The sequence below is a fragment of the Rousettus aegyptiacus genome, unplaced genomic scaffold (assembly GCF_014176215.1).
Source record: "Rousettus aegyptiacus isolate mRouAeg1 unplaced genomic scaffold, mRouAeg1.p scaffold_m13_p_4, whole genome shotgun sequence".
In the NCBI taxonomy this organism is placed as follows: Eukaryota; Metazoa; Chordata; class Mammalia; order Chiroptera; family Pteropodidae; genus Rousettus; species Rousettus aegyptiacus.
In genome coordinates, this window is record NW_023416307.1 from 32,039,459 (window position 1) to 32,064,839 (window position 25,381).

General features: G+C 36.9%; 1 protein-coding gene across 2 annotated transcripts in view; it reads left to right on the plus strand.

Annotated features, from left to right (window-relative positions):
- FNDC3B (fibronectin type III domain containing 3B) overlaps positions 1 to 25,381 on the plus strand; it is a 299,021-nt gene that overhangs the window by 198,993 nt on the left and 74,647 nt on the right. For both annotated transcript variants that reach the window (XM_016155721.2, XM_016155639.2), the window contains exons 7-10: positions 7,788 to 7,846; positions 14,300 to 14,451; positions 17,102 to 17,161; positions 24,911 to 25,049. In XM_016155721.2, coding sequence (XP_016011207.2) covers positions 7,788 to 7,846; positions 14,300 to 14,451; positions 17,102 to 17,161; positions 24,911 to 25,049 — 410 coding nt within the window. The remainder of the gene's footprint in view (positions 1 to 7,787; positions 7,847 to 14,299; positions 14,452 to 17,101; positions 17,162 to 24,910; positions 25,050 to 25,381) is intronic.

Here is a 25,381-nt window from a genome sequence, read left to right on the forward strand (position 1 = left end):
TGGTTATGTACAAGACGGTCCTTATTTTTAGGAAAGGCATGCTGACATATTTGAAGTAAAGTGTCATAAGATCAACATATTCCTTTAAAATGGTTCTGAAAAAAAGTGTGGTTATGTAGAGGTAAAATGCAATCATGCATGTATAGCAAAGTGTTAGCAATTGGTCATTCTAGGTAAGGAGCGAATCGGTGTCCATAATACTTTTCTATAGAAGTAAAAATACTTAAAAAATTAGGCAATTTTACAAAAAGTTTTTCATTTCCAAATTCTCTGGAAAAATGGCCATATCTATCAACCTTACACCCATGATCCTGCCTGGCAGTAATTGACTGTTCCCCAGCAGCTGTCCCCTTTAGATAGGATGAGGGGTTTGTCAGTTTTCCACAGTCCTTACCTTTGCCTGATATGTTCACCTTCTTTTACTCATTGACATTACCTGCCTGTTTGCTATATGCTTTTGAGTCTGTACCCACATAGGTAACATTTGCTGATTTCCTGGGTGAGGTAGGTTTTATCATAGATAGTGATGACTTTTCCATATGACAGAACTCTGGTGAGTTCTTTGGAACATATGAAGTTAGCTCTGTATTTGATCCTTGTATCAGCTGATTAGCTTCACTGGGTTAATAGGCCATAGACTGAATTTCTGTCATCCCCAAAGTCATATAATTTAATCATATGAAATGTTAATTAAGAAAATGTAGGTGTAAAAACTGTTCAAAACTTGCTGTATTGGTGGTATAAATATTAAAATTCTCTTTCAGATTTCATGTGTTCCAAAGTTGTGCTCTCTGGATTCTGCCTGTCAGTTGACACAATCTTGCAAAAGTATTGAATATGCTACTTGAAAAGTTTTCATTGTGACATGCCAAGTCTTAATGAAAAAACATTTTGTGGAAACGTTTATAGATGCCAATGCACAAAGTAATGTGTAAACTTTAATTACCTTTGTAAGTCTTTCTATCCTGTGTTTAAGAGATTGCCTTCCTGTTACACACCCAGGGAGGGTACCAGCTTTTGCTATATAATCATGGAGTTGAGCCTTCCCCCAAAATAAAAGAGCTATATCTGGCACAGGTTAGGGCTCAGCTAGCCAGTGAATTGGTTCAAACATGCAGGGGGAAGGAAAGGAAAGGACTGTGCTGGAGTCAAGTTTGCCAGGCAAGCATATCTACCTAATACTTTACCCATTTTTGTGGGTTTTTCGTCCCTGTTTAATTTGATGTTCTTGAAAATACTAGCTACTTTTGTCCAGTTCATGCATATATATGATTTTTGCCTTGTGAAATAAATGCAAGAATTTTTCTTAAGGAATTCGACAAAAATGAATATAGAATCTCCCTAGTATTTCAGGCAGGACCTAATTTAGTTGGCATCACGGAAAGCGACTGAGAGATAAACTTCGAGTTGACCTGGGATTCCACATACCTGAATAAGCAGTTCAACAGTATCATATCTAGATCTGGTGCTTTCCCTTTTTTTTCATTATGAACCCAGACTTAGCATTGCTGTTTTGTTCCACTTATTACCTAAAGGGCTGTACAGCTTTTGCCTTAAGGGACCATATTGCCTACCAGTGGATTAATGGGAATTTTCTCTGTAGGACTTTGCTCAAATCTTGGGCCAGGAAAGAAAAACATTCTTTCTTCTGAATTCTAGAAATAGCAACAAAAGCTCAAAGGAAATCAGCCTCTTTTATCCCATTTACATTCTCTAGCCATCTCTCCTGTCTAGCCGTGCACTCCACCTGCAAAAGGAATTCATCTCTCCACCTCTTTCTTTAAAGTTCCAGACTTTGTTTAGAACCCGTGTTCCTCTTGAAAATAGTATCCTAGACTGGTAGGCAACTTCCCACAACTTACATTCACTTGTCTGCTGCTTCCTCTTTAGTGTCGAAAGGCTGGTATTCCCTTGTCTATTTTTCAAAATTTCAAATAGAGTAACCACTTAACTAGCTAAATGGCTGGCGATATTTGTCTTTGCTTCAGGATGATTGACATCTGAAGATTTTTTTGGCATATGTGTCTTTGGGAATAACTTATATTTTATAAATTCATTTCTTGCGATTTTACACATTTAACATCTTTAACTCTGGATCATAAATGGAGATTCTTAGGTATTTAATCCTAATTTTGTATGCATTTATTAGATTCCTCTTTTTTCTCCAGCATAAATAATATTCAAAAATGAATATAGCTGAATTATTTTTTGATTGGAAAACCAATTCAACGAGCAGTCTTCATTTGTCTTTCTTTATTCTCATTCATTCTCATCAGCATTTGTAGCCATTGACTAACTATCCAGCTTATTATTGAGTCATATTTTTATTTTTCATCCAAAAGTATTTATTTCACCCAAAGAAGAAGGAATGAAGAAGTACAAATTAGTAGTTACAAAACAGTCATGCAGATGTAGAGTACAGCCTAGGAAATATAGTCAGTATTATTGTATTGGCTGTGTATACTGGCAGATGGGTGCTAGAGTAATGGGGGGGGGGGTCACTTCATAAATTATATAAAGGTCCAACCTTTATACTGTATACCTGAAACTAATATAAAATAATTTTTTTAAATGCAAGGAAAAAAACCCTAAAGTATTTATTTCTGTTCATTTAGCTTTCATATTGAGAGTTTGCTATTGATTTTAAGCTTCTTATCTCCAAAATGGGCATGAGCAGAAGTTGTGTATTTTCCATGCCCCCTAGTTTATTAATACATAATTTGTTAAAGAGATTAGCGAAGTCAGCTCCTTGGCACATCTGAGAAAGCATATTATGTTATGCCAGGCATATCTGTAAATGGGCCCTGTGGATGAGAACTAGACAGACGGTTTATAGAGCAATACTGCTGATGTCATTTCTCTGGAATGAAGGGGCTGTTACAACCATAAATACATTCTATAGCTAGCAGCTAAATGTCTAGCTGTATTTCTTTTCTAAGAAGGAAAAAATGTGAAACAAACCAAAGAAGTAAATCGTGTTTATAAATGGGGATATTTTAATTAGTTTAAGTCTTACAGTTATTCAAACAGTCTGAACTTAGGGTTCATTTTGGAGCAAACATAAAAACCATTATTTGTGGAAAGTTTAAATCTCACATGACACGTATTCCCTCTATGTGTGTGGGTTTCTTTCTTTCTTTTTAATGTATTTCCTTGTGTATTTTATTTTAACCTTCCCTTTTCTAAAAATGCTTTAGTTCTTAGGAGGAGATTTGCTTTTGGGGGCAAGAAAGGCATAAGCGAGCTGAATTACCCCCTTCTCTCTTCTTAGTTTTTCCAGATAGGGTGGTTCCCAACTTACTCTGGCATGTTTTGGCTAGAGGTTTCCTTCTAAACTCAAGAAATTACCTACCTCCAAATACATTTATATATCTGCACAACAAAATGCGCCTTCTCTGTTTGGAGCAGGTCCAGAAAGTGCCCTGAAATTCTTCTGTGCGGCATGAACTTCACCACAGGGAAAAGACTTTCAAATATTCAGCTGTAGTCACAAACAGAAATGAAGAAGGTGGAAAAATGGTTTAAATCTCTTTGCTTACCTTATGGCAGCTTCAGTGTAGGGAGAAAAAAGAAAATTGGCCTGTAAGATTTGCCTCTGGATTAATTTACTTGCAGTAAACTGCCGGAGAGAAGAGGCAGGCCTGATAATTAAGAAAGAGAAAGTTGCCCTACAACCTTTCACCTGAACCTTAACTTTTCTTCCTTTTCTAGTACAATCTCTTGTTCCCTTGGCACACATCAATTTCTTAAGGGGAAGTAAAACAAAAGCAAATATAGTTTTCATCAAAAGGCAAATTATCAAAACTATTCTTTGTTAATTTTTGTGAGAGGATTAGCTATTTTTTCCCCCTCTTACAATAAACTAGGCCACAAATGGAGCCTAGTTTATCGTATGTGAGTGTGATAGAGGCAGAGAGAAAAAGCATGTGAGCATGCAGAAATATACTTTGTATAGTCAGGCTCCAAAGCTGTTTTATGAAAAAGGGTGATGATAATTCATAGACTACTCCAAGGCACAGTTAAGTCATGCGTAGGGAGAGGTAAGCCAAGGTCTGAGTTAACTTAGTTATTTAGGTAACAGAGTTGTGAAACTTGGCATTTTCATACCAGACTGTTAGCTTTCATATGAGAGCTTATTTTATGTGTGGTAACTGTCATTTTAGCTCAGTTAAACAGATTTTATTTTCACTCTTGTGTGTGTAAATTGTGTGCCTGGCATGTATTTATGTTTTTTCTCTTAGTCTGTGGCAGCACAAATGGAAAAACATTAAATAAATGTGGTGCGAATGTTTTTTTCTCTCCCCTTTCATTTTTCACAATTTAGAAGCTTGAAGGAATGAATCTAGTCTGGATCTCATACAACATTTCTCCTGGATAATAGGGTAGTGATCGTCCTGTCACTACCTCCCCGCCCCCCCACCCCCCACACCCTGCCCTTTTTACTTTTGATCTCAGAATCCTTTATTTGGCTCCATTTGTGGCCTAGTTTTCTTACTCTTCCTTTTCTCACATACCATCTTCCAGATCCAAAGGCCTTTGCTCTATTAATTTGACAGGTTTTTCAGAGTTTAAAAAGAGCCTACAACACAATCTTCTCCTGGGACATAGAGAGACTCTGCTACTGCCTTCTCTTTCTCCCATCCACTTCCATCAAACACCCTACCGGTCTCAACCCTCTGCTCTTCTCTCTCTATATTATCTTCCTTATGATTCCCTAGTCTCTCCTAATTTGTCATGATGCAGTCAAAGTTTTCACTTGCTTTGGTATCTCGTACTAGGCTTGTGGTCCTGGGGAAAACACATCTGCTTTCCGAGCCTCAGTTTCCTTATTTGTTCCTCATCGTTATTCCTAAGTCAACAAAGACACCTGCAGGTAGTTTTGCTCAGTACCGGACATGAGAGCTGATGTGTGAAAAAGACTCAATACTGCCTTCTTCTGTAAAATGGAGCAGAGGATGTCCATCTTGCAAGGGATGTTGTAAAAATTAGCAAGATGATGGTGCATTGATTAGCACGTGCCTAGGTACTCAGAAAATGTCAGCTTTTGTTATTACAATGAGACAGACAGGAAGGTCTTAACCCTTTTTGGAAGTTGTTTTTATCTCAGTCAGGACCTTGCACTAGCATTTCTGGCTCTTACCTGAAACTCATTCTTTTTAGTTTTAATCAGACTTTTTTCTTCTAATCTAACCTCCTTTTCTGTTTTTTCCTTTTTTATGTCAAATACATAACCATTTCTTCTGTCATCTGTGTTTGAAAGCTAACTGGGTGGAGGGGTCTCTGATTATGTTTTTCCTCCTTTCTTTCATGTCTTATATCTATCTAGTACACAGTTCTGAGGAGTCTTCCTTTGCAGGGCTCTTTAATTCTTCCCTTCTTTCTTTGTTGAATTGGTGAGTATAAACCTTTGTTACCTCAAGGACAGGGTCTGGCTTCTTGTTCTTCTAGCTACTTACTTTCAATGTGTCAGTCGTGACAGAAGGAAACAATGACCTCCTTTAGCTAACTGCTTGAATGTATCTCACTGTATGTATGTTTGAAACCATAGGGTCTTTTAAATTCTGGAATAACTGGTAATTGAGAAAGTGCTGTCTTTAACAACTGAACCAGTTTATTTATTGAAGCTTATGGGTTTTTTGTTTGTTTGTTTTTTTGTTTTGTATTATTTTTGGTTTTTGTTTTTTTAACTGACAGTTAACTTCGGAGACACACAGTATTTATGATTTACTTAGTAGGAGCTTCCAAAAAAGTGAGGATATGTACACTTTTGACTTTTGAGTATGATCCATCATCTATATCTTAACATAAACACACGATTATAAATGAGCTTATGACATTTGGTCTTTTGAATGTGAAAGTTTTTTATAGTCATAATTAAAATATGATATTGCCTCCAGCTCATTTATTTTTCTCATCAAACAGAATGCAATGGGAAAAAATGAAGAACTGATCTTTTTAAAGTTCAAGGTGGTACCAACTAGAAGTTTGTTATTTCTTCTGTAAGCTCAGTTTATTTACTTAGTCAGCAAGTATCTATTGAGCTCTGATCACGAAGGAGCTGTTTAGGGTGCTCTGAGCTAAATGGTGAGCATGTCCTATAATAGGGCTCAGCAAACTGCAGCCTGCCTTGTGGCCTGTTCCTGTATGCTTTTCAAGCTAAGATGGTCGTTACATTTTTAAATGGCTATAAAAAATAAAGAAGAATGTGTGACAGAGGCTTATATGTGGCCCACAAAGTTTACAATATTTATTATCTGGGTGAAATAGGTGAAAGGGATTAAGAAGTACAAACTTCAAGTTACAGGTAAGTCACAAGGATGTAATGTGCAGCACTGGGAAGGTGCCAATAATATAGTAACTGTACAGTAACAGAGATGGTTACTGGACTTATCGTGGTGATCACTTTGTAAGGTAAATAAATGTCAGATTGCTGTATTGTACACCTGAAACTAATATGTGTCAACTATAATAAAAATTTAATATTTACTCTTTGATTATTACAGAAAAATTTTGTCTGCTCTGAACCTATATTATCTCTGCCTTCTTGGAGCTTATATTTTAGTAGGAAAGACAATAAACAAGGGAACAAAGGAATGAATTAACTTTCAGATTTTGATAACTGATAGGAAGGAAATAAGTAGGACATGCAAATTGACTGGAGTGAGGCTAGGACAAAGGGCCGGATTTGAGGTGGGATTGTTTGAAAAGGTGACTTTAAGATTAGACCTGAACAGTGAGAATGAACAGCCTTGTGAAGAGTTGGGTTTACTGACCTCTCACTCCCTAGTTAACTTTTCTCTTCACCTCCAAATACCTGCTTATCCACAGAGCGCAGTGGGATATTGGTTCCTAGAAACCTTATAGAATCCTCTTTTGTATTTTCTTTACTGTAGCACCTATCACATTGTAACTGCCTGTTTGCTTTCATTTTTCCACCCAGGAGACTTGAAATATCTTGAAGGCTGGGACATGTGTCTTCGTAATCATATATCTCTAGCATTTAGCTTATAAAGTAGGTTTCACAGTTAAGTAAATCTAAAAATCAAAATTAGATTCCATTAAGCATGTCGTGGACGTCAGAAGTTTTCTCTAGCAAAACAGATTCCTTGATCCTTGATTCTTCTCATCCCCTTGCCCTTGTCCACACCTATTCCAGTCCTGTTCTCACCATCTTTACTATCATCTGTAGCCCAGGCCAGCTTTATCTGAACCAGTGCAGTAATGTAATGACTGGTCTTTCTGCTTTCATCCTTACCTCCCTATGTCCATTATTCACGCAGAAGCCAAACAGATCTTTTTAAACTCAAAATAATACCATGTCAGTTTCTCCACTGAAATACTCCAGTGGCTGCCCATTGAACTTAGAATACAAATAGAATTCAAACGCCTCAACTCAGAGCCCATGAACTGGCACCCTGTCTCTTCACCTTCACCTCGTCATTGTCTTCAGCTCCTAGCCGCACTGGTCTCCCTCTTCTCTTTGGGGCCTTCTATTTCCTGTTGCATTATTAGGTGGAAGTCACTGTTAATCTAGTCAACTTTGGGAATATGTAAACCAATATGACAACAGTTAGCATAGTCACAGTGAAATCCCTACCCTCAAAGAATCCCCATTCCTGATTTTCATTATCATGTTTGTGGTATGAAAAGTTCACGGTAACAGGCAGCTGACTGAATGATTGCCCTTGTTAAAAGCCTTAGCGAAGGAACTTGACAACCTTACTGCCTTCTAATGGTATTAACTGTTTTTTCCTTTTTTCTCTCTCTCTCTCTGTTTTTCCATGCAGAGTATGAGTTGGAAGTAAAGAGGGTACAAGACATTCTTTCGGGAATAGAGAAACCACAGGTATGTCTTCTGGATTTCTCAGCATAAATGACACTTTCTTAAGTATTTCAAGTGCGCTTTTTCTTTCACCACATAGTAGGTAAGCAAAAGGGCCCCTTCCCGTTGCAGATTATTCATAAACTATGAAATAGTGTTGCTATTAATGGAGCATGAAAATATAGAACAGCTCTCTTCTGTTTAGTCATAATCCACTGAAATGTCCTCTGTATTTAGGTACTCTGAATGCAGTTAGCTATTCTTCACAACCTCCAAGGACACATCCCTCTCTCCTCCCAAGGTCTACAAAACAGTTTTTCTTTTGGTAATTTCCTTTTACTTATGTAAATGTAGTAATAATTTTTGAAAACCTCAGTAATTCCAAGTATTTTTCCAGGTAAATTTCAAAAAGGTACTTAAATATTAGCTGAGAAACATAAGTCCAAAATATTGAGTGTAATGGCAAGGAAAAAAATTGGTGGAAGCACTGATATTATGAAGTTTAAAGCTTGATTTTGCCAGGTGCTTTGACATTCAAGTGAAAAACTCAAAATGTTGATTCAGCCTTTCATCTGAGATTAAAGAGCCAAGTTCTTTGGAGTATTTTCTAGCTGAATTGGAAAACCTTGATTCTTCATGTATTTGAAATACTGAGGCTTTTTAACAGAAAGGCCCCGACATTCCTCAGGGTAAATAATTGAGTTTGACTAAACCAAAAAGCGTGAGGTGTGTTGGACAAGGGGCACAATAAGGCACTTGTAAAGGAGGTGGGGTGTTGAAGTTGGGCCGGGGAGTCTATACTTAATCTTTTGAGGAGCAGGTTGCCATTGAGAGATTTTGAGCTAAGAAGTTACGTAACCAGAGCCGGACTTTCAGGATGCTCAGACGATTGGAGATGAGTTGGAGTGAGAAGAGGATGGACCCAGGGACACATGTATCAGCAGTCTGCTACTGTGGTGGTCATCAGAGGCTTTGGGAGTCAGAGTTGGGTGGTGGCATCAGGTGTGGCAAGGAGAGGGATAGATTCTAGAGCCATTCAAGAGAGAATTCAATAAAGTCTCATAGGCCGTAAGAAATTGGGTGTCATGATAACTGGGCCTTCAGGCTTAGAGGTCTCCTTTCAGAAGTTGCTTCCTCTCAGAGGGCTCCCTGTTTGCTATCCCCGCCCATTGAGTAGGACACTCTGCACAGTACTTAGTATCACTAGTACTACCCCGACTTCAGTGTGCTCTGCATGTTTTAGTATACTGTACTTCATTTACTTGTTTCTGTGGCTGCAGCTGGGTTCTGGCAGGTGAGAAAAATGCCTGAAAGCAGGCCAGCATCAGATGAGGCTCAGCCAGCATGGTGGAATGTGGGGCCAAACAGGTGCCAGCGTGTGAAGCGGCAGCTTGGAGGGGAAAGGCCCAAGCCTTGCAGTCTGGTTATCCAGGTTGGGGCCTATGTGACCATTAACTGTCTCTGTGACCTTGGGTAAGTTAAATGACCTCCCTGAGCCCAGGTTTCCTCATCTTTGAAAGGTAGGGTATAAATACCACATGGGACTGAAAAGTAAATTATATGCTATTTATAGAGTATTTGGAATGGAGTATTTCTCTATAGTTTATAGCGTATTATTAGGCAAGAGCGACACTCCCTGCTACCTTCTGAAATGGAAAGGAGCGGGGTCTGGCCACCATACAGGGAAGGAAGAGCTGCAGAAGATTCGGCACACAATTGTATAAAGGATTATTCTTTTTTTTTCTTTCAGTTACATCTGGTAACACCTCTAATTAAAAGGCATATATTTTTCTTTGAGATTTTGTAGATAATATGTATTGGGAGAACAAACAATATTGAGGACTTCTGGATTTCAGTCCTATTTCTAGGACTTAGGGCATCCTGAATTAAGCAAATTATTTTTGGAAACCTAGATACTTTAAAGATCCAAGTACTTATTCATTGAGTAAAACGGTACAAATATATCGGGTATGTGTCCTGAGACTCTAAAAATTAGGTGCCTTGGGGACTGTACAGCTACCGCTATACTAGAGAGAAAAAGCTTGATATTATTCGAGGTAGTATAGGAATTCACTTCTCTTTAGTACCAGTCACCTCCAGCCTAATGTAGCTTAATCTGCTCTGATGGTGGTGCTAGATGAAGTCTCCCACATACCGCTGGGCTGTTTATTTTCAGGATGTAAATAAATGTAACCTAGAATTGTGGTTCTGCATTGTTTCCATCTGCTAATGTTTAGCTTGTAGAAACAATTGATTTGTCGGTTTCAGAAGTGAGTAAACTGACCTAAGAGGAACAACTGTCCTTACAAGAAGCCGTTTTTTTGAAAGATAAACAGCAGTATGAATTGAAACAGATTTGCACTTAAGAAATTATAGGAACAGATGACTGAAGTTCCTAGATTTGAATATCCTTTTTATTTGAATAATGATCTCTTTGACCTTTTCCTTTTTAATTTTCCTTTGTGTTATTATTTTTCATGATGGTACTTTTGAAGTGAAGCCAATATTTTTATGTTAATATTTCCTTAACGTACTTCCTAATTAGATCAGGCCACCCACATAGTTAAATCCAAAGACCAGACCAAATTTAGAAAATTCTAACTTACATAGAAATATTTCTGAACATAAAAGTAACAATTTAGTAACTTTATGAAAGTAAATGGTGTTTTTGATCCAAATAATATCATTTATTTAGCATAGTCTGGGATGAACAGGAAGGGGACAAGGAAGAAGAGAGCTAAGGATTATATGTCAGATAGCTACAAGATAATGCAGTCCTGTCATTTCTGAATGTGTGTATATACACATATATGTGCTTTTAACTAACCGTTCTCAAATTGCAATCTGTATGTAATAAATACATAGATAAGAATGATTCCTAATCGGTTTGTAATCATTTAGAAAGAGATGGTGGTTTTATGAGTTCTTCAAGATGTGCAAAGCAGTTTAATTTAAATAATTTCTATGCAGACTTACACTAGTAAACTACACAACAGACTCATATCAGTATTACTAAGACATATGTCAAATTGGGTCTTGTCCTATAATTTCCTAATTAGAAATTACCATTTTAATTATCAATACAAAGGTGATTGATTTCTACTTATGGTAGCATAATTAAATACCAGAAAGTCAGTTTTGTGGCTTCTAAACTTCTGTTTTTGGATAACAGCCATGACAGTCATTGTGATGATCAGATTAGCCGTGCCCCAGTTCAGTTCAGTGGTCACTGCTGGTGAGAAAGTTGAATCACAGAGTGCGAGAGACTTGCACGGTGACATTTATGAGAGAATGCTATTGCTCTGAAGTAGACATGAACCCAGCCAGAGTTGTTAGAGTTCTGAATCTCTCATTAAGGTTATCACCTCCATGGACACTTGGAGGAAATGCACCTAGTTCTGAGGATTCCCTTTTACATGACGTTCTTTTGAAAAGCACTGTGAAATTTCCTGGCATTCACCTTGAAATGGAAGTGATTTCCAAATTCTGACAGAGACAAAGCCCTCTTTCTTTCAGGCTTCCAATGCCTAAAGAAAGGAAACCTGAGGCTCAGGAATCAATGAGAGAGAGAGGCATCCAGGGAGCACAGGGCGGGGGTTTGGCCCCATAACCGTAGTAGCAATCTAAATAACAGGCTGACTGCTTAGCTCTGGGAAAAAATTCCCAGAAGCTGCTGACCTTTGAAAACGATGCTGAGTTCTCAGTGTGCATTTCTGAGAGGCCGTCCTGTCAGAAGAATACATTTGCACAGAGCTCTGTGCTCAGGTGACAGTTTGCCTCCTTAGGGAAAAAGGTGAACGTTGTTTTAGTTAATGCTTCAAGTGTTGTACATCACTTAATTTAGTTAAGTGGTAATCTGACCAAGTCTAAAAGGAAAAAGATAAATTAATAGCTAATGAAAAAGAATAGGTTAAAGGGTAATGGGTTTATGGATACTTTATCAGTATCTAAAGTGTAAGCATTTGACTGAGCTATTTTGAGCTGTAATGTTATTTCACACCATCATTCATAGAATCATCAGTGTTATTGCACAGTGTGTTCAAGGCATTATGCAAAGGAGCCATTTATCTCCTCAGTTAAATGTTTCCCCGGACCTAATCAGCCTCCTTGTAAATTATAAACTGAACTCTTCATAGCAAAATATGTCTTTTTTAAGTTAAAAATCAAATATAGTACCTATATTCATTGACGATGTATGAAGGGATTCAACAAATATACTGGTGTATGTAGTAGAAATGCTCTCTTAAGATGTGGTCAGGGAAACAATGTGTAAATAATCAAATAAAGCACAGTATAGTGAAAAAAGTACTAAATATAAGTACCAACAAAATATAGCCAGAGCACAAAGGAAATAGTGATTGATTCTGAGCAAGGGCGGGTTGGGCAGGACAGTACAGAAACCTTTCCTGAATTGGGCCGAAGCTGCTGTGGGGCTCTGTGTGTTCAGTGTATCTGCCATGAGACCTCTCACACATCTGTCACTCTTCACCAGGTTGGTGCTCCTTGAGGTAGAGATCATTGATTAATCATCTCTTTTCACAGTACCTCACAGGTGAGGTATGATGATTAAAAGAATAAGCAAAGGCAGTATTTGACCTGGGTCTAAAAGAAGTTTGTTAAAGCCAAGCAAGCAGGAAAGTCAAAAGTGAAGTCACAGGTATGAGAGGGGGTGGCATCCTGAAGGGGTGGTACAGCCATGCAGCACAGGAGGGGTACAGTGTCTCCTCACATTTTCAAAGAAGTGTATAATGCTCGTCTACCATCTACTGTTGCCTGTACCAGAAACTCATACTGTCTTATTCCTTCTGATTTTTACTTGTCCTTCAACAGGCATTTACTAAGCAACTGAATATGACTGAATATTTACTCACAGTTAAATATGACTTGGGCCCTGTCCTTAGGGTGTCCCACAGCCCAGTGGGAGAAGGTAGAAGAATGCTATAAACATGATTAGCAAAGGTAGAGATATCAGCAGGGTTCTGCGGAACAGAGAGATAATAATGGGGGAAATACTTCAGGAAAGGCTACTCGGGAGTAGTGGGGCCTGGCTGGGGTCTTGAAGGATGAGTAGACCTTTGATTAAATATATCATGATGCTGTATATATAATAGAAATGATACAGAAGAACCTGCTATAAAATGGACTGAATGACAGATTGAAGAAGGAAACTCAGTATCCATTTTCATTTGTATTATAATGCTTTTAAATGGTTTTATATTACATTTTAATATTCTTTGTGTAGATCAGATAATGACAAAAATGGGAGGAAAAAAAATGGAGACTGGATGGTTTACATATCTTCATCCACAGTCTAATACTCTACAGCTATAAAGTCTTTATGAACAATAAGCTTTAGCATCTGTATTAACTCTTAGTTTTTGATGTTATCCATAGAGCAACAAAATAACCTTAAAGTTATGTTCATAGAGTTATTTTAAAGAATTACGTCATGCTTTAGGAAACACAGTCTAAAACAAAGATTCAAAAGCAGGATAGTGAGATGCCCATTAGGGCGAGGACTTGAGATGTAATGGAAGGAAGCCAGTGCAGGTCTGTGAATGAGTAGGTTATTGCTGTAGGCGGCTGGGGCTCAGTCCTACTGAAGATAGCTGGCAGGTAGTATAGAACATGCCTCAGAGAAGTCCTAAGTAAGGAGAGGAAGTTGGGGGTGTTTAGAGACCCAGATTGCTGTATTTGAATGAAGTCTTAAGTGGAGGTTAAACCAAAATGATAAGAAGCAGAGCTTGGAGAGGTGAAATGCCCACCTCCACCTCCACCCACATTTCTACCTCCTTCATCCTTTCCCATCACTGGGTTCTCCTGGAAGCCCACAGGACTTAAAAAGAGCATGATGTGTGAGATTCAGTAGGTCCTTAAATAGCACCGTTTTATTCAACGTTTTTCCTTTATGATGTTGATGAAATGCCGTAGGAACTTAATTTTTGTTTATATCAATTAACTTGTGGTAAAATTGGTTTCATTATATGTTGGTTCACTTAAAGTTGCAGAACCTATTGCTAGATATTAAGTGAGGACTTTATTTTTTTAACCTTTGCAGGATAATTCTACACCAAGCAAGGAGGCCACCAGAAAGTATCTGCGTATGTGACTTCTTCTGCATAATGTGATGTAGAAGAAGTCTACATTAATTTTATCATTGAAATCTCACATTCATCTTTTTACCTTTAAAAAATTGCCAAACATGACAAATTGCTGGACTGGGTATGAATTGCACAGGACTCGGATGGCAGTTTGTGTTTCTGAGGACACATGTTACAGGAGTTATATTTTGGACATTAAGACATGACAAGAGCGTTATACAGGATACTTTTGTCTCCTGTAGTTAAAATATAGTTGTTTACCTTGAATTAACTCTGAGTTTTATGCCATTACTAATAACAAATGTTTTTGAAAGAAATAGCGTTTGATCTGTGTGAATTGGATTTAAATACTTTTGACCATCTTTTTCTTCCTCAGGTTTCTAATATTCAGGCAAGAGCAGTTGTGTTGTCCTGGGCTCCCCCTGTTGGACTTTCATGTGGACCCCACAGTGGTCTTTCCTTCCCCTACAGTTATGAGGTTGCCTTATCAGACAAAGGACGAGATGGAAAATACAAGATAATTTACAGGTAGTGCATATTTTCCTATATGTTTCTATACTGCTAAACTGTGAAATTGGAGTCTTTAAGGAAAATAGAAAACAAAGGAAACTTTAAAGGCTTTGCACATTTTCCTTTAAGAATTAGTGATAATTAGAATGTCAAGAGTTAATTTTGTCCAGACTAATTAGTCAATCAGAAATGACTTTTTAGGGCTCTTTGGTGTTCCGTAAAGTATGTCACTTTGTTTTGTTAGCTTGTCAGTTTAGTGAAAATTTTTCATTAATGTCTATCAGGGCAAAACATAGTCATATCGTTAAGTTTTACATATGTTAGACACTCCTATGTTTATCTTTTTTTTTTACTTAGACATTTTACTAGTCTTGTTTTTAAAAATTTTACAATATGGTTTCATATTTATGTGAAATAAGAATTTCACTCTCTTATCCTCTACAATAGTTTGCAAACCTGTAGTAAAGATTATTTTAAAGCATTTCTTGCCAAAGTTTTCTTAAATGGTTAAAAGTTAAGCACACACAGGAAAAGATTATCCCTTTCTGCTTTATGGACTCCCAAGTATTAACTATTCAAATAGATTATAGCCAGATTCTAAATATGATAAAAAAAAAATTTAAGGTCAAATTTCTTTTGTAATTGTGGGGACTGCTTAGATTTGCAGAGCAGGAAATCAGAGCCAGTCTTGTTTTAACTACTTTTTTGATACCCTGCCCCACCTGGAGGGACTGCACCAACCCCACCTCTTCCTCTGTCAGAGACACTAGTTTTCTCTCCTGTTCTGCTGCTGCATAAGCATTACAGGCTTTGTGGCTCCTCAGCCCTGTTCCTAATTGGCTCCAGAAACATGTCTTTCTCTGGACAAAGAAAAGGGGAAAGAGATAGGGAAGGAAGCCCTTTAGCCGCTCACTCCTCTCACAGCCCACAGTGCTTTTGTTATATCTTCCTTGGACTCCTGCAGGAATCTCCTTGGAGTCTTCCAGCATGCACTTGCTCTCCTACAATCTAGCCTTCACACTACAGAAATGTAAGTCAGACCATGTCACTCCCCTGTGGAGCACACCTCAGTGATTCCCCACTGTACTTACAATGAGATCCTCCTATTCCATACTCTGGCTCACAAGCATTTGGTTCTATTTTGACAAGTCAGAATTGGTAGAGACCTTAAAGAAATACAAAGCACCATTTCCCCATCCCCACCAAGAAGCAAATAGATTCTGTCAATGCCAGACTGCTGGTGGCAGGCGCCAGTCTCAAGTGCCCAGAGGGAGTAGGTGCATAACAGAAGTGAGAAAAGCAAAGTTTACAAATGAGGTGAACAGAAAGCCCCTGTCTCCCTCTGCGAGGGATCTGTGGTCACATAAAATAGATAGTTGCCAGAAGACAATACAGCCCTAGATGTGCTGACTGTTTCTTCTTTTTAAAAAGAAGTACTGAAAATCTGAACTGTTGTGTAAACTTTCCTAATATTAAACTAATCTAGCCAATTTAAAAAGTTTAAAGATAAAGTACAGGTCAAACAACAGTGGTGCAGGCAAGGAGCAGACATCGGTCTCCAGTTTACAACTCAAATATTATTCTTATTTGAAATAATTTTAAACTTATAAAACTACAAAAATAAAGAGATCAAAGAAGGAAATATGTATACTCTTTATCCAGATTCACCTATTGATAACTTTTTTACCCTATTTTCTTTATGATTTGAGCTATTCTTTCTCCCCTTTTCTCTTTTCAGTCTATTTTTCCCATTAGTTGTATATAGCTTGTCCCTTTACCACTAAATACTTCAGTATACATCCTAAAAATTAAGATACTTTCTTAAATAGTCTCAATTCAGTTACCAACTTCATGCATTTACACTGATATAGTACTTTTATCTACATCCATATTCTAGTTCTGTCAGGTGATCTAAGTAATATCTGTTAGAGCATTTTTCTTACCCTCTAGAACAAGATCCTATCTGGGGTCAAATACTGCATTTAGTTGTCATGTCTTTTTAGCTTTCTATAATTTGGAACACTTCCACGATATTTTTGTCTTTTTACAGCACTGGCATTTTTTGAAGAATACACTCATATCTCCCCACATTTCTTTATTTTCAAAAAAATTTAATGGAACATTCATTATGTTGGTTGTTTCCTCATGATTAAGTTGAGCTTTAGTTGCAAGTTCTGATTATATTAATGGTTTTATTTTATATAAGAGCGATTTATTGGTATTGGTATGTGAGGGAGGCAGAGTGAGATTTCTTCAGGAGAGCTGAGAAGTTGAGGTGGTTGGGGGTCATGCCGAGCTGAGTCTGGGTGTTACTTTCAGTTGATAGCTACTAAGTTATTTACATTTACCTATGTATCAAATTTGCTTTCATGATGATTTACTTTTTTGTTTTTATGTATTTACTTTGAGGAAGTGATTAGACCTTTTGGAACGTTATTAGTAAGTTATCCTTGCCATTTTCCAGATTTATGATGGCATAGCTAAAAGGATTCTAATTTTCTAGTCCAGAAAGATAATATCAAATAGAAAGGTTTATTTCTGTCTTATGATGGAATTAAACATATTAGTTCTTGAATCATTGTTAGTACATGACAGTGGCACTCAGATCCAAATCCTGTTTTACTTTTCATACTGGTACCATTGACTAATGAATCATTTTTCTTCGCAGTGGAGAAGAATTAGAATATTACCTGAAAGATCTTAGACCAGCAACCGATTATCATGTGAGGTGAGTTGGGATATGAGAGCTAAACTATATTGGTGAATTCGGGCTGCTAAATAAATCACATGCCCCCTTTTAAAAGTTTTTGGTTAATAGCACTTTTCCTAACTCTAAGTTGCAATACCTTGACTCATTGGTCATTCATTCAGTGCAGTTCTGTTCTGCACTTGAGAGCATGGTGGTTGGAAGTACAAAGAAGTGCTTTTGGTAACAGAAAAGTAGATGATACACTGAACAGAATTTTTAAAATTATTTTTAATAAATTATTTTATTTTATATAGTCTTCTGAGATCTATTGGACTGTGTGCTTTAATGTATAATGTTTTCTTTCTATAAAACGAATGAATTTTTTTACCATAGATATATCATTTGTTTATTAGAGACCATAAGTATAAACTGTATGTTCAGCTCAAATGACTCCTTCCCATGTTGCAAGAACATATTTGGCCCTTAAAAGACTTTTGGTTTTGAAATAAGACAAAAAATGCAGATATCAAATTATCTCTGACAAGAATAACCAATTTAGCAAAAACAGTGAACCTATATAGTCTGATATGTAGTCTGAAATCTTACTATGATTTTTCTGGAATATCTGCTGTGACTGCTCTTGAAGGTAGAGCTAGCTAATCTTAGAAAGATACCCCACCAACCATAGACCTATGAAGAGGACAGTATTACCTGAGTTTTTACAGAGCACAACCAATTATTTAAATATATATTCATCCATCTATTTGTAAATAAGTGGATTTCTGTATGTGATCCATTAACATTTTTTAATATTCAATTTTAATTAAAAATTTTTATTTAACTTTTAAGTTGACCAGAAATTGTAATTTTATCTGATAGTATATACAACATTTCCCTTTCTTTATATATATGTGAATATAATGATTATGTAATGAAATTGAAGGCATTAAGTTCACATCCTCTATTATACTTTTCAAAGGTTAATACACAACACACGTTCCTTTGTGATGGAGTAGATGCAGGCCTCCTTAATAGGAAGAGTATATGTTAATTATCAGGAGGCTTGATGTCTAGTTTGGCCTGCCATGAATTGACTGTTTTAACTTTGGTCAACCACAGAATCCCTATGCTACAATTTTCTCAGTAAGAAAGATAGGAAAGTAGGGGAGTGCTCAGGTTATAGTATCTTATTATCTGCACAGGTGTTTTAAAACTAAGTTTAAAGCAACTCATAAAAGGGCAAGGTATTTTATATTCAGTCATAAAATGTACATCTGCTTAGTTATTGTAGTGTTTAGATGAAATCTTTTGCAACTATCTCTTCCTGTTTAAATCAAAACTTTTAGATTTTGAATCAGTTAATTTCAGTCCAAACATATTGAACTTTTCACAAAGCCTGTACAAGCAAAAAGATTTATATAATTTGTGAGCTCAGCTGATAATAGAAATAGTTTAATCATTCTGTCAAATGGTCGATTTAACAACGAACCAGCAAAATAGGGCTCCGTGTAAATGTTCTCCATCAGTCATTGTTAACATATGTTTCCTTTTTTCTATCTTTTGACAGCTTATTGTTGTTGCTTTACTGAAGGTTTATTTTATTAATTTCCTGTTCATTCATAAGCTGACAATATCTGCTTAAACAAATTTAAATGTCATAAAGAGTTGGCCTTTTATTTACCATCCTGTCTGTTGCTTCCTTTCATTTCTTTTTAACTCCTCTTACAAAGAGTAAATCTCGAGAACAATTGCTCATCAATTTTTTTTACTCTCATGTCTTATTAATATCTTGAACTTCTAGGCAGATAAAAGGTATATTAATGGATTCCCCAAAAGGAGTAGGAGCGTGAGGTGGATACCATCTCGAGGCCTTGGATCTGGATTATCTCCTGACGCATCTGACACACCACACTGCGACGTATATGACATGTGTGATACCACACATATGCAGCCTGAGGCACCATCAGCTATTATATTTGGTCATTTTCTGCTTGCCAATGAGAGAGAAAATTCATGATCTTTTTTAGTATTTAAAAAAACTGTTTAGTAAGAAAAAAACTGTCTACGGTTCAAATTTTAGTCTTTTTGCTCTACCTAGGCCATAGGCCATATAGATCATTTATTATTCAGTCTCATTCCTTATACGTTCTTTCATTTTTCAAGCTAGAGGAGAATCTTACCACTTAAAATTCAGATTTAGTTTCCTCTGCCTTGAATTGCTTTGGCAGGGCAGCATGATACATAAGATCTTGGAATTTGGAGTTTATGGCTCACTTAGTACAAAGATGTGTGTTTAGGCAAGCCATTTAAACACCTATGACCTTGCTGTCTCATTCATAAAATGAAGAAAACAGTGATACCAACCTCAGAAAGATGGTATGAGAGCAAATGAAATATATGTGCAAATCTATTATAAACCAATGAAGTGTATAAATGTTGTATTTTTGTTTTATTTTTCCAAGGCCGTTGTAGGTTTTTCACACTCTGAAAATAAAAAGGACTTCATGATGCAGGTTCCTTGAACTTGTGTATAGTTTGACCATATCACTCAACTTTTTATTGGGATGAAGGTATACCATACTTGGCGCTGACAAAGAGAAGCAAAATCTCTCTTTATGATGTTGTTGAATTAACATTCTCAATATCTCAGTTCTTGGAATGTAAGCTTTCATCAAACACAGTATCTTCAAATATAGTTTTAAATTTAATAATCACCTATAAGGCCTCAAAGGCTATGTGGAAATAATTTCCTCACTAACTGTCATAACAGAAGCTACAGAAGAATTCCATTTCTGTATAGCTGCAAAATGAGCACTTATATTCCTTGCTTTTTTCATTCGTTTATACATTACCAGTTTAGAAAGGGTTGCCCTGGTGGATGTCTGTGAAGCCGGTGGTGAAAATGAACATATTTATTTTAGCAGTGCTACATTTTACTTTCAGTTCTTAATATTACACATTTTGATTAAGGCATGCAGAAGTCTCCATTCAAATTACTCAGTATAGTGAAAGATTTCTTTCTCAAAACATTTACTGAGATCTCAGCTAGGGCTTTTGTTTTTATATTCCTTGTTGCTTTTGATTTTGCTATTCCGATTCCATCCCCTTCGCATTGATTGCGCGATATCTTTATTTGATGCTTTTTCTCATTTTCAGCTTTTTCCTCCCTCATGTTAGTATTGTGTGAGTGTGTAAACCTTTTTAAAGCAGCAGTCTCTCAATCATGGAGTCCTTTCATTGAGCTGTCGGGTGCTTGGCATCAGTTCCTAGGCAGGAACAGCTCTTGACTTCTTCTTGCCATCACCTCACTGTTTAGGAATAATTTATTAAGAGACAGTGGCATCCTTGAGATAGTGCTGAAGGTTATGTGTCTGTCTATCTGTTTAGATTGGCATTTTCCACATGTCATTTAGGCCAGATTCCACATGGAAAATCATATCCTCAAGACACTTAAGGTTACAATTGTTTTTTTTTCCTTTTTGCTATGATTTTTTTTTTTTTATTTGCTCCTAGTGATTGAGGAAAATAATACTTCTTTATTAGGCTGATTTGCAAAACTTAGATTTTGGGTCCTAGGTTAAATTTTTACTACTTTTATATTTGTTACCCAGTACTCACATAGATTGCTCTTTTTGGTTTAATGTTTGAATGTTTAAAAAGGAACAATTTATAATTATCAAAGTATATTTATTCAGTGCTTTCATATAGGGCATTGTGTTATATACTGTATAAAACCACCAAAGGAAATTTCGTATGTGTGCACACAGGAGAGAAAAGTTGTGTGTATGTGTGCACATGCACGCATGTGCTGAGGAGAAACGAGAAAAATCCAATACACATACCTACATATGTACATAAATTAATGTTATTTTTGTAATACTTATACAGAGGTATGTAAGTATATGCATAAATGTTTTTATATATTCACTTATACAAATATACAAAGAAAAGCATATTCCTTTTTTACCTGGTTTTGTGTACTTTACTGTGGGAGTCAAGAAGTTATATTTTCATCAATGATTAGATAATCAGGAATTTGAGTGATGGAATGGACAGCAATTTCATGACAAAGTTTGAAGCAGTTTTCCAGTCATTGGCATAAACATTTTGGCAAAGAAGTTGCCCAGAAATGATATCATGTAATAACATTTCTCAGAAAAATTATGTGATGAAACGTTTCTAAAAATACAGTTGACCAGCTCAGTGCAGAGTTACGAAATAGATGTTATTGACCAGCAACTCTGGTTCCTAGCATGTTGCAGATGTGCTGGAAGAAGTTGGAAGCAAATTTATGAAATTCTTGGAGCACCTGTTTCAAAAGCATTTAGTCAGTATTTAAACTGAAACAAATGTGAAAAACCAACAGAAGATTAATTATATTGTTAGAAAAATGCATTTGCTTAAATAAATAAAGAACTGAACTACCTGCTGATTTATTTAACCTAAGAAACTGATCCTACTCTATAAATCTTTCTATCACATAATGCTATTTAGAGGACACACATCACCATCATGTGAAAATATTATTGCAACATTCTTCAAATAAAACATTTCCAGAGTATTTTCTTTATTGTAAATGTTATTGGTAAACACGGAGCTGATTGTCACCATTAGTTACTATCCATTTACTGAACAGTTTTAATTGGCAGATGTAATCTTGAGATACACATCATGTCAGATTTTAGGTACGGTATGCAGCACATTTATGTCATCATAGAAAATGGATCTTCTTTCCTTTGTGGACAGACATAAGTGCAAAACATTGACTTCTCATTTAAACAAACTATAACATACTTTGAGATTAAAGATGAGGAAAATAACTCCCTGTGGCCCATACAACTGTCCAACTTCAACTACCTCAAATTTTTTTTTCTGCAATCTTTTTTAATCCGTGCTGCCATTCTCCCAACCTGACTTCCCGGAGCTTCCATCAGTCAGTTTTTCTGGCCTAATAAGTATGGATTTCTGACTCCAAGAATCTCATTTAAAAGAGCAAATTCAACTACCTCCGTATCTCCCCAGATAATTGCATTTGGATAGTGCTTTGCAGGCCCTTGCCTTACCTCCTTTTCCTCTGCTCTATTACCTGGATAGATTTTTTGGTGTCAGCTATTTTTGTCAACATTTAGGAACTGGTCTGTGAGAGTGTAGTCTGCAAATGCCTAGTGATTGCAAACTGAGATACCTATTGGGAACCTTAAGTGAGTAAAGTATATTTGGTGAAAGGCCAAGGAAAAGTTATCTCAGTGCTGAGGAGACATAGGGAGTGGTGAGCTGCCCCCATCTGAAGGGGGAGCTGCTTTCAGCTTTGTCTAATTACTCCCATGCTGTTGCGCAGCTCAGTGTTGCTAGGATTTCTAGTTTTTAAGAGAAGCCAGAGGTTCCTTTTTTAAAATGAGAGATCTCCAGGATGTTTTTCAATGTTGGCTTAATTTTTATTTTAACTTTTTTATTTCAGAAAATTTTAGATATAGTCAAAAACAATAGTTTCATGAACTGTCATATACCCATCATCCAACTTCTTATTTCCTTGGTATCTTCCCTTCCCCCTTCCCCACAGTTATTTTGAAATGAAATTCAGGCATATTATTTCCCTTGTAAACCATATTACTATTATCACACACCCGTCATAAACAAATGATAAATTTCTTAATATCTTTAAAATCCAAAGACCGTTCTCCTTTCTTCAACTGTCCTAAAAATAAACTTTTTTTTTTTTCTTTAGTTTGTTGTACTTGGACTTCACACATGGTATGAATATTCTGGCTGGCTGATGTCTTGCAAATTTCTTTTAATCTGTAGGTTTTCCCTCCATCGGTGATTTTTCCTCCCTTTGCAATTATTTGTTGGACTTTTTTTTGGGGGGAGGGGTTCTATAAAATTTCTTCAGTGTGAATTAGGCTGCTTACATTCCTGTAGTTTTGCTCAGTATGGTCTCTCCATGTTTCCTGTAAAGTGTTGAGAAGACTTCATCCGCTACAGGGTCAGTTTTCCTCTCAAGGATTTCATAGATAGTGGCGTGATCTTTCCTTAGGAATGCATAATGTTCTCTTGTCTCCTTTGTGGTGGTCATTACATTTAATTCATAGGCTACTCTAATATTTAAAAGCACTATTTTGTGGGGTCTCCCCCATATCTTAGGTCAGAAGTAACTAATAAGCCATCGGATGGAGAATACAGATCTGCTAAATTTCAGGCTGGAACTCATCCCTTGTCTAGAACATTCTGTGATTCATTGAAAGTGGCTTGCGCCTAGTGAGCCTGTCTTGGTACGTGGAAATGATCTTGCCATATCCACCATTCAGTCTTATATTTTCATGTGTCTACTTATAGCAGGTATAAAAAGGAGCATTTCTTTCATCAGGTAGGGTAAAGAACATTTTAATGATAAGCATCCTTTGTTTGGATCAATGTCATGGTATCTGTCTTCCCATAAGGCAAATAAGTCAAATATCCTGTAAATATTTACCGTTTAGAATTTTACTAATATGTCTCAGTAGTTTTAACTTGCATGATCTCTATAAGTCTTTTTGCGATGGACTTTGAGGTGAAAGGACTTTGTGGATCACACACCTAATTAGGACCTATTATCCATAATGTTGTTATCTTTCACTGCTGTTTATGTTCATCAAGTAGAATGAGGGGAAATGGATTGTGGGTGTTTAGAGAACCGTGGATTGCAGCATGAGTAAGCACAGCAGGCAATACACGGTAGCATTCAGACTTCCACAGCTGATTGCAGTTGACCAACTTTCTAGTTGTGTAGCTGTGGGAAATTTACCTTCACCTCTAGAGTTTTCTTCCATCTTTAGTGGCAATTCATAAAAGGTTATTAGAAGAATTAAGGTCTTGATAAGTACTTTCCAACTCTGAATAGCCTAATCCTCGCATCTTTTTTTAGGCAGCAAAGATTTCTTTGTTGTCTCTTTAAAAGTATGTTTTCAAGTTTTTTGAATGCCTTGTATAAAAAAAATAGACTCGTAGAGAGGAGGATGATAAAAAACAACGTAATCCTATTTTATGCTGTTTGAAAGGAGTAGTTTCATAATAGCACATTCCGTGCTTTTTCTTCACAGCTTCTCTGGGGATACCGGGCCCATACGTTCTGTGTTAAGACAGGTGTTTAATGTGCAGAGTGCACATCTTTAATTTTGACGCCAGGTGCAGGAGTTGAATGTTTGCATGGAAAACTACCTGAATGTTGTTTTCGTTGAAGTACAGAGAGATGCAGTCGGCAGTAGCAACCATGTTTCTGTGTATGAAACTTCCATATTTCTACCTAAACATATAATAAATGATTCAAAAGATGTCCCTGTTTTTGGTACTACATGCTGCCTCTCCATTCCCTGGACTCTCATCACTACTTCTTGTCCCTTTTTACCCAACTCTTTACTTTTAGCCTTTGTACAGACAAAGTCAACTAGAGAGTGACTTGTTGGTTTTAGAAGGTATATTTGGAGACCTTTCCAGGGATTATGGATATTTTCTTATTTAGCATAGTCTTTTCCAGTCAGTAGACCCTGACTCTGCCTATCTCAAATGGAGCTGGGCAGTTCTTATCTTTAAAGGAGCGAGCACATGGAGGCAGATGCCATGCTGGGGTGATTCCTTCTGGACCTGCTGACCAGAGTGAGGTCAGGACAAGACCAGCAGAGAACAAGAGGAATGGTGTGCACTATGGAAGAAATTCTGTTCCTCTGTGGAGAGCTTGGAGGAAAGCAGAGATAAAAACTCTGGTCTTCTGTGATGGGCCACGCCACTGACTGTACTTGTCTGTTCTGTTTTCAGGGTGTATGCTATGTACAATTCCGTAAAGGGAGCCTGCTCTGAGCCAGTTAGCTTCACCACCCACAGCTGCGCACCCGAGTGCCCCTTCCCACCTAAGCTGGCACACAGGAGCAAAAGTTCACTAACCTTGCAGTGGAAGGTGGGTAGCTTGAAGTGTTAGGGATGGTCTGAAGTCTACAGCCATTTGAAACATGTATTTAGCGCTATTTTAATTTGGTGATGGTATTTGGTTTTCTTCATAGTAACCATGTGAAACAAATTATCGTGATATCAAACATTGCCATGTCTATAAAAAGTGTTGGGAGGGAACTCTGCAAAACCAAGCTTTAGCTTTCTTTGCAGGGGAATTTGATAAATCTCATAGGACCATCAGCAGTACCTTCCTTAGTGATATAAATACTTATGGCACCTAAATTTCATCACTTTCTAAAGGGTTAATTTATTTCAACAAACATTTGAGGACTTCAGTAA